This window comes from Xiphophorus hellerii, chromosome 2 (genome assembly GCF_003331165.1).
Source record: "Xiphophorus hellerii strain 12219 chromosome 2, Xiphophorus_hellerii-4.1, whole genome shotgun sequence".
Classification (NCBI taxonomy): Eukaryota; Metazoa; Chordata; class Actinopteri; order Cyprinodontiformes; family Poeciliidae; genus Xiphophorus; species Xiphophorus hellerii.
The window spans coordinates 6,460,610-6,476,945 of record NC_045673.1 but is presented as its reverse complement, the minus strand read 5'-3'; the positions used below and the strand labels follow the sequence as shown (position 1 = coordinate 6,476,945).

General features: G+C 38.5%; 1 protein-coding gene and 1 long non-coding RNA gene across 3 annotated transcripts; one reads left to right on the top strand and one right to left on the bottom strand.

Moving 5' to 3' along the window:
* Nucleotides 1-3,034: 3,034 nt before the first annotated feature.
* LOC116711688 (UDP-glucuronosyltransferase 2C1-like) lies at nt 3,035-5,366 on the top strand. The gene is given in 2 exon segments (XM_032551141.1): nt 3,035-3,388; nt 3,390-5,366. Coding segments are annotated over 2 exon segments (1,602 nt in total). The 5' UTR covers nt 3,035-3,037; the 3' UTR covers nt 4,641-5,366.
* Nucleotides 5,367-6,537: 1,171 nt separating this feature from the next.
* LOC116711692 (uncharacterized) lies at nt 6,538-15,600 on the bottom strand. Of its 2 annotated transcripts, none has more exons than XR_004337309.1 (3): nt 15,586-15,600; nt 8,269-8,723; nt 6,538-8,166 (listed from the first exon to the last, which is right to left on the bottom strand). It is a non-coding gene; the product is annotated as an uncharacterized LOC116711692 (long non-coding RNA). The 2 variants fall into 2 exon arrangements; XR_004337308.1 differs by lacking the exon at nt 15,586-15,600 and adding an exon at nt 9,128-9,182 and having other exon boundaries at nt 8,269-8,738.
* Nucleotides 15,601-16,336: the final 736 nt, after the last annotated feature.

Here is a 16,336-nt window from a genome sequence, read left to right as displayed (position 1 = left end):
TAAGATACCTGCTTAAAGGATATTCTCAGTCAAGACATCACTAAATGGAATGAGATCCTAAAAAGCTAGACATTATACCAAGATCCAAAGTAATTCAAAAATAAATGAGAAAAAAAGGAATTGAGGATTACAAAGTCATTTCTAAAGGTTTGGTACTCCAGAGAATCACAGTGAGAGCTGTTATCCACAAATTGTGAAAACATGGAACAGTGGTGAACCTTCCCAGCAGCAGGTCGACCAAAATTACCCCAAACTCATCCAAGAGGCCACAAAAGACCCCACAGCAACATCCGAAGAACTGCAGGCCTCACTTGCCTCAGTTAAGGTCAGAGTTTATGCCTCCACCATAAGAAAAAAAGTGGACAAAAGGGGCTGCATGGCAGAGAAAAAACACGGCTGAACTTTAATGTTCATCTTAATTTTTCCAGAATTCGTATTGATGATCCTCAAGACTTTTGGAAAAACATTCTGCAGACTGACGGGACAAACAATGAACGGTGTGTCTCCCGTTGCGTTTGGTGTTAATGTAACACCACATTTCAGAAAAATAACATCGTACAACAGCAAAACATGAACCTCCTTCAGGATCTGGAAGATCTGCTGTGATAAATGGAACCACAAATTCTGGTTTCAACCAAAAAAAACCCTGAAGGAAAACGTCCGGCCATCTGTTCGAGACGCCAAATTGATTAATCCAAAACATACCGACAAGACCACCTCTGAACAAAATGAAGACTTTGGTTGGCCTAGTGAAAGTCCTGACCCGGATCCCATTTATATACTGCGGCATGACCCTAAAAAGACTGTTCATACTCGAAAAATGCAAAGACGAGTGAGCCAAAATTCCTCCATAGTGCTGTAAAAAGCTGAATGATTACATTTGTTGTTGCTAAGGGTGGCCCAACCATTTATTAGGTTTAGTGGGCAATCAGTTTTTCACACAGGTCATGTAGATTTATATTTTTTCTCCCTTAATAATAAATACCTTAAATGAAAAACTACATTTTGTGTTTACTTGTGTTGTCTTTGACTGACATTTAAACTGGTTTGATGTTCTGAAACATTGAAGTGTGACAAACATGCAAAAAATGAGGAAATCGGGAAGGGGGCAAACACTTTTTCACACCTCTGCTGCTATTCTTAGTTAACTGTAGAGCTCAGAACACAAAAAGTTCTATTATGTAAGATGTAGATCACCTAACAAAACCCTAAATATATATAAAAAATAAAGATAAAACCAGCATTGGTACTTATTTATAGGGAACCTGGAGAATAATTTCCTTTTCTCCCAGCACAACTCAAAATGCTGTATAATCGAAATAATTTATGTAAATTAACAGTTTAAAAAGCATATTTAATAACTTTGTTTAACTGAAAGTACTTTAACAACACATTGCTTACCGTTTTGATCAGATCAGTTCAGTTCAACTGGAAGCTGCTTTAACTTGACACTAGATGGCGCCACTGTGAAACAACACATGAACCACTGTGACAGTTCAAAGACCAATGCACACATTTCATAACACAACTGTTATGAAATGTGTGCATTTCTATCACAGCGTATGTGACGTTTGACTACAAGACACCCAAACAAGCCTTTCATGGGCAGAGAAGGAGGAGAACAAAGTGTTTTCTCTTCAGCTGCTGTTTATAAAGATAAAAACCAGATTCAGGTAAGAATATTAAATATTATAAAATAAAAACTAAGTAAATTTACCATGAAACGTGCGTCGGTTTAGTGCACACATCTTATGCAAGAGTTAAAGTCCAATGCATCATAAAACACGTTCATAGAAACAATTGTTTGTTTGCCTTCAAATAGGATTATTTTAACTACATCACATTTGTAATTGGTTCTTGTTCTCATAGAGCAGTTATTATTCTCACTTTCCAATATTTGAATATGAGTTAAGATACAGGAGGGTTGAATAGCAAAAATGTCAGTAAAACATAAACATCCAAAACCTTATTTATAGCCCTGGAATGTAAAAAGAATTACATTACAAGCACAAACTACAATGTTTTTTACTGGGGTTTTATTTGCTTAGATAAAAAAAAACAAAGTATATATACTTAATATATTTGTTAACTAGAAAAACATTTCACTCTCCTTCTTTACCATTATTTTCTACTTTCGTGTGTTCTATCACATGACATATAACAAAAAACACAATTGTGTTGTTATAATGTAATAAAATATTGAAGGTTTCAAGCAGAAGTGGGGAGACTACCTGAAAATTATACACAAGTAAGAATCGCATTACTTCAACATATTTTTACTTAAGTAAAAATAAAAAGTAGCTGTCCAAGACATTACAGAAGTACATTTAAAAAAATTATTGGTAAATTGGCTACTCAACCACTGCGTAAATGATCAAAACATCAATCATTTAATATTTAAAAATGACATAAGCAGACAGACAAAAATATAAAGTTATGTGGATATTTTTGGTATTTTAAGGACCAAAATGAAAATAATTCATATAAATAATATACAAATCAGTTTTTATGTGAAACTTATAAAACTTTTAACAAAAACTGTAGGTGTGTGTCTGGTGAATGTTTGGAGAGTAAAGGCTTTAGCAGCTTAAATTCTCACTACCAGCTAAGCAAGATGAGTGGTATCAACTAACTCTGTCACTCTTTGGTAACTTAGCAACTCGCTCACTCTTTGGTTACCTAGCAACTCACTCACTTTTACCTAGCAACAACCTGCTGAGTAACTTGTGGAGAAGTTGTAAGGTTTCACCACTGTGCCTTATAACTGCCAAAACATAATTGTGGATAAAAGAAGAAATGTCACTTTCAGATATTTAAAACAAAAAAACAAATCAATATATCAATACCGTCTGATATGAAATACTTACTGTATATCATGATACATTATTCAGCCATATTATCCAGCTCTACAAATGATACAAGGTCACAGTCACTGATATTTTTAAAGGCTAATTTCTACCCAGGTACAGGGAGAAGAGAGAACATGTCCCTTCACTGACTTGATTTTCTCTATTTTTGAAGGTATTCTGCGATCAGCATGAAGATGCCTCATTCTTCTTTTCTCACCTTTATGTTGCTCTTAATGCAACTATCAGTTGCATCAGGGGGCAAAATTCTGGTGTTCCCATTGGACGGAAGCCACTGGGTAAACATGAAAGTGATCGTAGAGGAACTGCATGCCAGGGGCCACGAGATCACAGTGCTTCGGCCCTCTGATAGCTGGTACATCAAGGAAAAGTCACCCCTCTACACCTCTGTCACTCTTACCTGCCGTGGAGGATTTGAGGAAAACTTTGACGTGTACTTATCTCGACAGCTGGAGATTCGGCTTCAGATAAAACCCGGATCGTTTTGGTCCAACATCTGGGCTCACATGCAAATGGAGGTGGGTGCTACTAGACCAGTTCTCCCAGTTTCATAAGAAAGTAGGGGATGTAATTACACACATGTTTGAGAATGAGGATCTGATGCAGTCATTGGAAGCTGCCAAATATGATTTGGTCCTGACAGACCCTGGCATCGGTGGAGGTGCAATGTTGGCGCGCAAACTCCAACTTCCTCTGGTGTTTAATGTCCGTTGGACCATCCAGGGTGAAGCCCACTTCCTCATTGCTCCTTCACCTCTCTCATACATTCCCTTTACTGCAACCGAGCTCACAGATAAAATGACTTTCCCTCAGAGATTAAAGAATGTCTTGAGTTACTTTGTAGGGATGTTCACTTTATCGTACATCTCAGAACCTGCCTACAAACCAATAGTCAAACGCTTCTTTGGCCCTGATGTGGACTACTCAACCTTTTTTCTCGATGCTGATATCTGGCTCATGAGAAACGACTTTGTGTTTGAATTCCCGCGTCCAACAGTCCCCAATGTCGTCTACATGGGAGGGTTTCAGTGTAAGCCTTCTAAGTCCCTCCCTGCTGATCTGGAGGAGTTTGTCCAAAGCTCTGGAGATCACGGGATTGTTGTAATGACTCTAGGAACTCTGGTGAGCAACCTGCCGCAGGATGTCTCTGAGGAGATTGCTGCAGCATTTGCCCAGCTGCCTCAGAAGGTTATTTGGAGATATGTAGGACAAAAACCAAACAACCTGGGCAACAACACATTGCTAGTGAAGTGGCTGCCTCAAAACAACCTCTTAGGTCATCCTAAAACTCGAGTATTCATCACCCATGGAGGCACCAACGGCGTCCAGGAGGCAATTTACCACGGCGTTCCGGTGATTGGACTTCCTTTATTCTTCGATCAGCCTGATAATCTATCCAGGGTCAAGGCGAAGGGAGCAGCTGTCATCGTAGACATTGCCATGCTCGACAGGCATATCTTCAAAGACGCTCTGATGACAGTAATTTACAACTCCACCTTTGGAGATAACATGCGGACTCTCTCAAAGCTGCACAGAGATCAGCCGGTGAAACCCCTGGATCAGGCTGTGTTTTGGATCGAGTATGTCATAAGACACAAAGGAGCCCGTCATCTGCAGACACGCGCCCATAAAATGTCCTGGTTTGTCTACAACTCTGTTGATGTCTTTACTGCTTTGTTAGCAGCTGTTCTGCTTGTAACGATCATCTTGATTGCAGTTGTTAGGTTTTTGTGGAGGAAGATTTTCACTGGGAGAAAAATGAAACAACAGTAATGTAAAAATAAAAACAATTCTCAAGTGGCATTTTTATTTATTTGTGATTTTTTTTTGGTTTTTATTGCATTAAAACCCTGTTACAGTATATTGTATACACCCCGTACCTACCAGGACATAGTAATCCAGCTTTCATTAAACCCCCTTCATAAACAGGTTAACTGAATTGTAAATATATATATTTTTGTATCTTGCCTTAAATTAACTGAATGCCTGAATTTTCCATCTTCATGTGGCAGAAAGACTGCATTTACTCAGGAGATACAGCTAGTTTCTATGAGACTGATTATTGTAATATTTTTTTAAAGGTGGGAATATTGTGACATTTCCATTATGAAAACCTGCACTTTCACACTCTTTTTGCCTTCTAGCACACATACTGACGAAGAAGGCAACATGAAGTGGTTGAAGGAATGATGGCGCAACATGTTTTCTAATGACTTTTCAAGGGAACAAAATTATTCACATGATTTTAATAGCTTTTCTTATTTAATTGAAACTGTGAAATTGTGTTTTCTTCAACATTAGCAGAATATCTGCAAAGTTTTGTGCACATTTATAACAGAAACGCAGCTAAACACTTTGATCACGAAAACCTGTACTCTCTCGTACTCTTTTCTCGCTCTTTTGTCCTCTGGCACATATACTAACCAGGCAATAATATTGTTACATTTTAATGATTTTAATATATGGTGTTACATTTCTAGACACCATTATCCATAATGCTACTCCCTTCGCTCATGTTTTTGTTTACTACTGATGAATTTTATGTGGCACTCAGGATTATTTAGCCATTCAAGGTCACTCAATAAACAATTTTTTATTTTATTATCTGTGTTTTATATATATATATATATATATATATATATATATATATATATAAAATCATTTATGCTGTGTGACTCATTTTAAATTCTGGTGTAATACCAATTAACACCTTAAGATGGCAGTAGTGGCTAGTGAAGGAGAGACTGGATTCCAAACCTTATGCTGAAGAAGATAAGGAGCGGATACTCTCTTATCATCTGTACTGACATAAACTGTGGAAGTGTGAATATCGGAGCATCACAACATCGCTGCGAAATCACTACTAACATTGCAATTTCTGTTTTGACAGGTGAGTCTCGGATATTGATACCGTTTTTAGAAGTTACTATAAAGGCCGGAAGTTACTGTTAACTGCCGCTAGCATAAATGCTAGCCACCGGTTGGGTAACCGTTGCATGACGTTGGAACAAAATGTCTTAAAAGCAGTCTGATTCTACTGAGGTGATTTCCCTTTCAGATAGTTTTTTTTCCGATTTTAATGCTAAATTTTCAAACGCAACTTATTATGAAATATTTTTGACTACAAGTCCAAGAAACAAATGAAAGCTATTTATCAGAAAAGTTTGTCAGAAAATATAAAGAATCCTTTAAGTGAGTGTATTCAGTCTAACCTTCATGTTATTTATCAGAGGAGATGCTGAAGGAGGAGTTGTCCAACTAACCAATCCACTGCTTTTTCTTTACTTACTTTACCTTATTAAGAGTGAAATGATTCTTGAATTAAAAAAGACATTAACACAACAAGCAGGCTATTGAAAAAACAATTTTTTTTGCAACAGTGATACATCCCAGCTTAAGACACAGGATGAAAATGTATGTATTTTCACTTACATGTCTTGTTTCTCTGCAAAGAAACATTGTTTCCCTAGTTAAACTTGGATCAACTAATGAGAGATGAACAGAAAAGACAGACTGTGTTGCTAAAATGTAAATGACCTGTTTAGTGGAGTTTATTTTTGTTAAGTGAGGTTTGTTTTAACTATAAACCCTCAAAGTTGTTCAGGTTTTGTGATGCCGCTTGATGTCTAATGTTCTCTACTAAACCCTTGATGCCTTCACAGAACACAAATAGGTAGACTCTTATTTTAATTAATTTAGAAAGAGCAATTTGTTGCAATGAATTTCATTTAGAAAAGTGAGAGTGAAGGCGAAGGTTATCTAAAGCTGGTGTAACCCTTCTCGCTTGTCACAGCACCAGTGTAGCCTTGCTTGCTATTTTATATCGCACCTAGTGTGATATAAAATAAAACTCTCACAATGTGACTCTGACTGCACGCAAGTGGTCCAATCGTTCCACCAGCATTCCTCAGAATTCTTTATTTTTCTCTTTTTTAGATGTGATCATATAGTTTAAACAATAAAACAGTTAACAATTCCTCAAAACAAAACATTTTCATTCCATGAATCAATCAGTAAAATAACAGACAGCTGCCAGAGCAGTTAACAGTTACATTCACAAAACATTTTTTTTCTAAATATATATATATATATATATTCATAACTTTATACTTTGAACCCACCTAGTGCGATATAAAATGAAATTCTCACAATGTGACTCTGACTGCACGCAAGTGGTCCAACAGCTGAAAAACAAAAGACACAGTTAGCGTTGTGACCGAGCGGTCAGTCACAAACACCAACTGGCGCAGCTCCCACTCATAGGGTCACATTTTTCCAGCCCAACCACGAGAAAACTTTATAAATGATATTTACAATTGTTAAATGATCTTACAGTATTTCGTTAATTGTTGAACTAGAAAAATATGACCCTAAGTAAAAGAAATAGCGAAGAGCTGCCTCTCTCGCACCTCCACCAGCAGTTCCTCAGGATCCTGGAGGGGGAAGCCGAGAGAGCGCCTGCAGGACCCGTTGCATGCAGTCACTCATCACACCACTAGGTGGCTCCAAACACATGGTTCAAAAATCTCATTACAAACACATACACACTATTATTATTATTATTATGGGCAAAATTCACATATACATACATACACACCTGTCTCTCTGTTACACTGCTGTAATACAACTTGGAAAATGAAAGTAACGAAATAAACATGATTAAATTTCAATTTTTCCCGAAACAATGGAGGATTTGAATAAGTAGATTTGTTTAGCTGTATGCTCAGGTTCAACATGAAGCCACACCCAAAGCATCAAGCTAGACACACGGAAAAGAGTCTCTGTAACATGGCAACAACACCTTTGACTTGAATATGATGATTTCAAAATTATACAGAATATAATGTAAATATGTTTAAGAAACAAAAAAGTAACAGTTAGAATGTATAATACAATAAATAATCTAAACAGGAAATATGCATTAATATTCTAAGAAAACAAACCATTTAACATAACATTTTGAAAGTAAAGACATTGTTTTGTTATAACTAGAAGTAAATTTAGTATATCTTACAAATGTTTTATTATCCGCCATAGCACTTGAATAATTGGAAGATATTTTAACATTACTCTAGATTTTCTGCATTATGTCTGATTGTTCAAATTGGTAGTCCTCCCACCAAATGTGATTGTTTTCTTTTCTGAATTTCTGTCATTCTCTGTTCTGCCCCTCTAGAGGGATGTCTTGAGAGGGATTTACATTGTCTGTTCCTTCTTGATGTTTGCAGAAGAAGGACATACAGAACAAATAGACCTTAAAAACTAGAGTGAGACAAACTGCAACCCAGAGTCCAATGACCTTTTAAAAAAACACATCAAGAAAATGCATGTAAAAATAATGTCAATGTTTAGCAGAGTGTATATGCTGATGAATGTAAAACAAGTAGAAACTAGCTCTTACCTGTGACTTGGAGTACCACTCCAGAGTCTGGATCTCTTCTCCATGAGATAAATTAAATGGTTTACACCATTTCAGAGGGGAAGCAGCCTCACTCTCACTAAGTTCATAGTATCCTGACCAGTTGGTCCAAAAACAGGCATAATAACGACCATCTATTAACAGTATTATACACCATGTTACAGCAGGAACTACACCACCAAGGACATTTTGCACACATGATTTACACGGACACAGACACAGACAATCTGTTTTAATCATGAGCATAAAGACAATCAATGCTGGAGCTAAGAAAAATGATAACGCAGAGGCAGCATTCAGTTTCGACTGACAGGGACAAACAAACTCCAACTCTACAATTTCCTCAAAGCAGAGAAGGATCAGTGCAAAGCCAATGTTTGATGCCAGAGGATTATTCTCAAGCTGTCCCTTCACTGCTGAGAAAAATTGTTTTACTCCTGCTACATTCATCTCTGCAGAAAGAAACAAAACAAAAGAAGTCATTACCTTTTAGCTTTAGCCACTTTTAGGTTATTTTATTTCTCAAAATATGAACACCACCTGTTTAATGATCTAACATCACTATGAGATAATTTATGTTTCCAATGAAACAAAACATAACCAACAAGAGAAAAATTATATGACAAACAGAGATGTTTGAGATTATGTCTGCTCTTAACAACAACACAGTTAATGACAGTTAAAAATATCAACTAAACCACCACTAACAATCCTCTCTTTTAATAAATTTTTTTTTTAAAACCCACTAACTTCATACTGTTCCCTGGTTATCAAAGTTAAAACTTTACCATTTAATTTTTTATAAAATTAAGTTTGCATTGTAGAAATAATTTGTTTTTACCGTCAGCGCAAAAACCAGTGTCAAGGGCTGAAGTTAAAAAGCTCCTTCTGTGTGCGTGGCTGAGGCTTTCTGCTCTAATTTTGCCTTTATTCCTGTTTTGTTTCACTTTCTTTTTTAGTCATATAACACAGTGGTCCCCAACCACCGGGCCGCGGACCAATTGTTACCGGGCTGCGCAAGAAATAATGAACTACTTCCGGATCTTTTATTTTGAAAATCCTAAACCTGTTTTACCGGTTACGTCAAAATTGAGCCAATTTGCAGCAGAATGAGTAACAAAACAACACCGGAGTACTGCGGCGCACCCCCCAACAACAGCATTGGACTCGATACTTACGACTCGCAAAATTGTGAAGGGCTGACCGGTCCGCACGAGTAAAAAGGTTGGGGACCGCTGATATAACACATTCCTAAGTAAGTGTTTGTGTTAGGAACAAAAAAATGCAAAGTGCTCTAAAATGAGGCATGTTGCTAAGTGAATGAAAAACAAACATGAAGCTAGTGTAAAAGTGTGACTAATAAAACAAGACTGGTTCTTTATGTATAAAGACCTATAAAACTGTTTAAAACTTTAATTAATTTTGTGTTAGTTTTTCTCCTGCTTGTGTTCACTTCTGGGCATTCAGCCCAATGTGTGGAACTTTTCCCTTCGCCAATTTGCACTCTAATGTTTTTACTTCAATTGATGTATTTTTGAACCAGTTGTTCAAAAGTTGTACTGCATATTTTCTGAACACATCATTTTTTGTAGATTTGATTAGATTTTTACAAAATATCCAACATTATGCGCACTGATCAAACCAGTGGGAAGACGTGAACAGACTCATCCTAAGTTTTCTGCAGCCTCAGACACACCAGCTAGAAAGAGGTGCGGTAAGATTTGGACAAAGTCCAGCTCTTTGATTTCAACCTGCTGTGTTTGGTTGGAGGAAAAAAAGCCTGCTCATTTTTATGCCCTCCATACTGATTGGGCCTCATTTTGCATGAATAATTTCACTGCGTGAGATCAGTACGGAAGCATACTGCTATCACGGAGGAAAACATTTTTTTGAGCGCTATCATGTTATAACGTGATGCGTATCTTGTTAAAACGTGATACTAACGGACCGTCTGGATCGAAGCTGAAGTCGGCTTCCGATTGTAGCTTCTGATTCGGGAAATGGCTAAAGGGCGATTATAGCGGAGGCTCAGATGTATTTGCTGAATATTTTCTGTTCAGATTTTTATTGAACAACACAATAGCTGAATAACGGCAAAGGCTGTTCGTAACCAAGCAACCAAAATCAGCAGAAGGCAAGATAGTAGCTGTGTCCGAATTCAGGGTCTGCATCCTTCGAGTGACACGTCTGCGTAGGACACGTCCTTCACAGACCGCAAATACACGAATAAACGACGACCGGAAGAGAAAAGCTGTGAATTCGGACAGCTCTAGCCTTCACCAACTATAAAGGTCACCAACTACGAAGTAGGTGACCTTCACAGTTCACCAACCGTGAAGGCTAGACCTTCGCGGTTGGTGAAAGCTTCCTGTATTTACCCCAAGTCTGCTTCGGAATAAGCCTCTGGTTGTCACAGGAAATCAAAAACAGACAGATGAGGCACCTGGCGAAGGCGGGGCCATCAATGACAGGGGCCATCACCCGCCCCCACCTTAGTAACTCAGGTTGAATAGCAACCGTGACAGCGTGAAGGAGAGAGCGGCGAAGAATGCTTCTAGTAAAGGTCTGGTTGAGACTAAAGCACCAGACTGAAGACTTTTGTCATTCAGTTTTTGATAGAAAGAGAGGGGGAAAATATATATATAAATCATACAAATGTAAATTGAATTTATTTAAATTTATCATGCAATTAATTGATTTGCATTTATTAATTGATTAATAAATGCAAATCCAGTGTTGTATAAAGTACTGAAATCTCAGAGTCAAGTAAAAGTATAAGTATCTCTCCAAAATACGACTTTGGTAAAAGTCCAAGTCACTGACTGAAATGTTACTTGAGTTAAAGTCTTAAAGTATCTGAAACTTCTTGTACTTAAGTATGGAAATTACTGTAAAAATGGATGTACTCAAGTAATATAATGAAAGTACAAGTAAAAAGTAAAACAAAGCAAATGCAGTTTGAATGACTTTTTTTTATATTTTGGTAAACTTGTCAAATACACTTAAAATAATGTACACAACCAAGTGCAGGCAAAATTAAACCTGCTAATAAATTGTTCCAGTTTTAAAGAGTAGCACATGTTAATGGTTTGTGGTTTTGAACTTGCATGCCTTTCCTATATTCGTTAAATTTAGTCTAAATTGCTATCGCTATGGCTTCTGTCCCCCCTTGAACAGAGGAGTCTAGGTAGCCTGCTACAGTCAACATTAGGCCTAAGCTAAATACACCACGTGTGGAACTGAAACAATGCCAAACAAAGTTCATTTATACAGGTAACGTTATGCTCAAGATTTCACAATAGTGACCAAGCTATAGTTACTGAAACAGGAGGATTATAACCATTTCATAAGACGTTACCTCGATGTGTTTCTTCAAGTTGGACGGGGAGTTTTTGTAAGATAGAATTTCCACATCTTCGGGCAGGAATAACATACACTGCATGCGGTACGACGAATCTTTAACACCCACGAAAGAGTATATTGTGTTTAAATAAGGCCATGGGCTCTCATCACCAGCTGGTGGTTCCCCTGGAGCCGTGTTGTGGTCTCCGTCTCCTCCTCCATGTGGCTGCTGCTGATTGCGAGACTTGCTTTGTGTTTAATGGGAGAAGCGAAACAGGTGTATCCTATTGGTGGTGATGAACAAGCCCAGGCAAGTAGGCTACCGACTTTGTTCGGTAGCCTGCTTGCTACTTGCTAATCAGTAGGTGGGGTCAAAACACTTGCGTTTCTCTCTCTCGCTTTTTTGTAAGGAGTAACTAAACCACACATTGAAAATGTATCGGAGTAAAAGTACGCAATTAAGTTCGGAAATATAGTGAAGTAAAAGTGAAAGTCATCAAAAATTTTCATACTCGAGGAAAGTATGAAGTACTCCAAAATATACTTAAGTAAAGTAGTGAAGTATTTTTACTTCGTTACTATACAACACTGTGCAAATCAGTTAATTTGCATTAATCATGCAAATTATAAATGCAAATTTAAAAACTGGAAAAAATTCCAGTTTTAAAATTCCAAACTGGAATTTAAAAAGCATTTTAAAAATGCATAAACTGGAATTTAAAATGTTTTTTTAAAATGTTTTTATACCTACTATGGACGATTTAAGTTTCTTCTCATCCATGTGCTAAAACATGCTCAGTTTAACTAAAGAAAGAAACATTTATTGCAGTTAAGAAAATAAATACACTGTGAGCAAGAAGAGTCTGAGTCTGGGTTATGGAGGCCACAGTAAGACAGAAAGTCCCTTCCTGGGAAAATGTCCTGAAAACATAACTGACTTTACACCGAGCTCCACAGCTTTTCCAAATGTTGACTACAGTCCATCTATTAGAGAAGATAATTTCAGGTTTAGTGTAAAGAGATCCGCTCCTGTGCATAAGCAAGGGGTGGGAAACTGACTGGAAGAATGACAACTTTGGCTTTTTACCCAACTCTCTCTTTGCTATTGTCATTGTATGTCATGTTGGACGCTACTCGCTTAACTCACATGCAGAACACAAACAGGAGATGGAGGGATCAGATAAATAAAATTTATTGATGAACAGATCAACAGTAGTGAAATGTGAGTAACTTCGAGACCCACTGGATCCGGGGTGTCAGCGATCTGAGGACTGGGGAGATGACAGGTAAGTGGGTTGTAGGAATTATGGGGAAGGAGGAATGGAGCGGGCTTACTGGGAGAGATGAAGAGGATCTGCCAGGGAGGTAGATTGTAGGGAGGCTGGAGTCTGGGTTCTTGCACAAGAGAAGGGTTCAGTCCAGGTTCCGACGGCTGGGAGTAGCCGAAGGGAGGCACGTCGGAGGGCGGGCAGTTAGTCGGACCGCAGTTGACCGAGGAACGGCTCCACGAGAGGAATCCTGTGAGAAGGTCAGGGGAAAAAGGCTCAGACTAGCTGAGTACACGAATAAATTCTCAGAGAACGAAGCTCAGAGGGGCTCAGGGTACCAAAACGGGTATAACACTCCGGCGCCGGCGAACTGGCCACCCGCTCCTCTCATGCTGGTGTTGATGAGGTTGATAACTCACGACGACCATCCTCCTCCAGAAGCCTCCTTATGGCTCCCCCTGGTGGACAAAACAGCTCCCTACGAATACAAAAACTCCAGCTTCTAACATTGTATGTCATTTGGCACAGATGAAGGCTGGTCTACAATGAGACAGAAAGTCTGATACAGCTGTGACCTCGCATGTGGAAGTTATTGCACCTTGATGTTTCATGGCAAACAGTCTGTATCTCAAAAGATGTAGGATGAGTTCAATCAGATACGAAGTCTATAAAAAAGAGAAGATGGCGGCCTTGATCCAAAATGGTCAACATCCTGAGATCAAGGTCCTGAAATAAATTCAAACTAATTGTTTGAAAAAAGATATTGTAAAATGTCAGGTTATCTGTTCAATGTATGCATGTTAATCGTACAAAATATTTATCACATGTCCACTGTTAAGAAAAATGATTATTTTTTGGTGTTTAATATAGCCAATATACGACATGTGTAACAGTTCTATACAATACTCTTATTTGGAACAGGTCTCGTCTGAGATGCGGAAAGCAGACAAAGCAGGGCTTTTTTTTTCCTCCCCCGCTGACAGACACAAAGCAATAAAATTTACATTCCGATAGGAGTTACAGACTCTTTGGCGCCTCTCCCCGTACCTGGCACGGCCCAAGACGAAGTGGTCCGCCCTTTCACTTAGATAAAAACCAGACATCGGAGCTGAAATGAGGGGCGTTCCCAAGTTCTCTGAGTGCTGAGGGAGTTTCTAATTGGTCAAAGAACGGAACGCCTTGGCTGCATAAATTAAATAGGGAAACACCTATTTTGGTATAAAAATTACGTACACGGAGCACGCAGAGAGAGAGAGAGCGGCCGCTATTTTTTGCCTTTTTGTATTTGTTTTGTGTTTGTCTGTCTTCCCCCTTGTGTGTCTTTATTCTTATGAAAAATGCATATCTCTGTTCCTCTGCAGTTTTGTTGTTCATTGCTTTGTATGAGATTAAACTCTGTGATCTGTGACGTCAACACGCTTTGTTGTTGTTTCGTTTTACCAGCACGCGGTCGCTGCACGTCGCCCACTGAGAACGTCACTCGTCGAAGATCCCGGGCAAAATTAAAAGAGGAAGCAGGAGCCAAACGTTTTGTCCAAAGCTAGCATTAAATGATCCTCTTTTTTAATACCACCTTCTGATATTAATTTAGCAGTTCTAAACTGATTCCCTTTTGTCACCTCCATACCCTTCTATTAACATCACTTGGAATCCTAAAGATTGACTAATTTAAATAAAACAAGCGTATTTACCTGATCGTATGACTCAAAATAAAGAACAACAACAACAAAAATTCAAGACAGTAAAAGTCTTCAATATTTTCAGTGGATCAGATCAAATCAATTTGAAGTTGAGCCAGTCAGCAAAAATGGATAAAGAGGTTCAAACAAATAGCAATCAACTGAAAGCAAAAGCACAAAAAGATGTAAAGGACATTCTGAAGTTTCCAGTTTTCCTGAAGATAGGCGTACCTGTCCTTTTTATAATTCGGAGAGTAAAGGAGGAGTTACTTTTCTAACCAATCCACTGCTAATTCAGTATTAAAAATGTGCTTAGTTGCGACTTCTTCTATAAATTACCCCAACATTATGTATAATGAAATTGAACACAAAACAGAAAGTGGCATTTTAGGAAACAATGTGTATTGTACTTTCACCTGAGCACTGTAATGGAAAATTTTATAACATGCTCTTCACTCCTCTTCTGCTTTAGGTTATCTGCATAATCTTATCATGAGACGGGTCAAGCTGCTCTCACATAGACCTCTGCAGCGTCATATAACAGCAGCGGAGAGCTCCTTGATCATGGAGACAATACGTGTTACTTCCCCAACCCAGAACTTAAATGCCCCCTTCAGCATCAAAGAACAACCCCTTTCCTTATGTCAAGAAAACTGGCATGGGGTGTGAGATCTTTCCGGGTGCACGCAGAAAAGGTGCACGAAGGCCTGAGAGAAAATAAGCAATCTTGTGATTTGATTATAATAATAATTGAAACTGTATATGTATGATATGGGTATAAGTAATCACTGAATAACATTCTGAAATGTATGTCTGAATAATGATCTGTAACGGCAACAACAATGAAATAATTATGAGAAAGATGTGATTTATTGTTAATGAATATCAGAAGCTGTGATGATTTGAAATCAATTTCGTAGTAATACAGGTTGAATGTGTCTAATGAATAGTAACAAATAATGTAGTGAGTTAGAGAAAGAAGAGGAATTTATGGGTGAGGTCCTGATAACAGGAAATGTCGCAAGCAGTTCTGAACAGATGGCCAGGGCGCACAGGATGGGTGGTACGGTGAGGTTGGCTAAGATCAACAGGTTTGGGGAAGGACGGGACTTTCCACTACAGTCAGCAAAAACAGGTTGAGAAACGTTGGGACTTTTTCACGAGACACAGCAGACGTTCAGGAAGTCACGTAGACCAAAAACTCCCCGTACACACACATGGTGGAGAAGTGTATAAAAACGGGCTGAAAAGAGGAACCAACTGTTCCTAGTCCGGCGGCGCTGAAGAAGAGACAACACGAAGCAGCAGATTGAGCAACGGACCGCACTTCAGAACCACGGGGGAGCTCGGACTTCACACCGCTAAGAAAGGACTGGATCCCACCGCCTCAGCTCTGGTTCTTTATTCGACCGTCGGTCCCGTCTCAACCCAACAATTTCAAACTCTGCAACAAGACTTGGAGGAAGGACAAAGATCCCTGAGGGATAAGGAACTGGGTTTTGCAAAAGGATTCGGACCCGTTCTGCTTTGTTTCCTTTCTAAGGAGGATTTTTCCACACAAGGCAAAGACCTCGACCAAGGATGCTAGAAACTCCTGTTGCCAAAAGATCCACCATCGTCTGGGTATGAGTTGAATCTGCTCCCTGAAATTCCATCTTAGAACGTGCGACATAAGTTAGGGAAAGGAGACAGGGTAGTATGATTGTACATGTAAATTTTATTACACTGTTTTTGAATTATATACAATTGATTATTGATTTG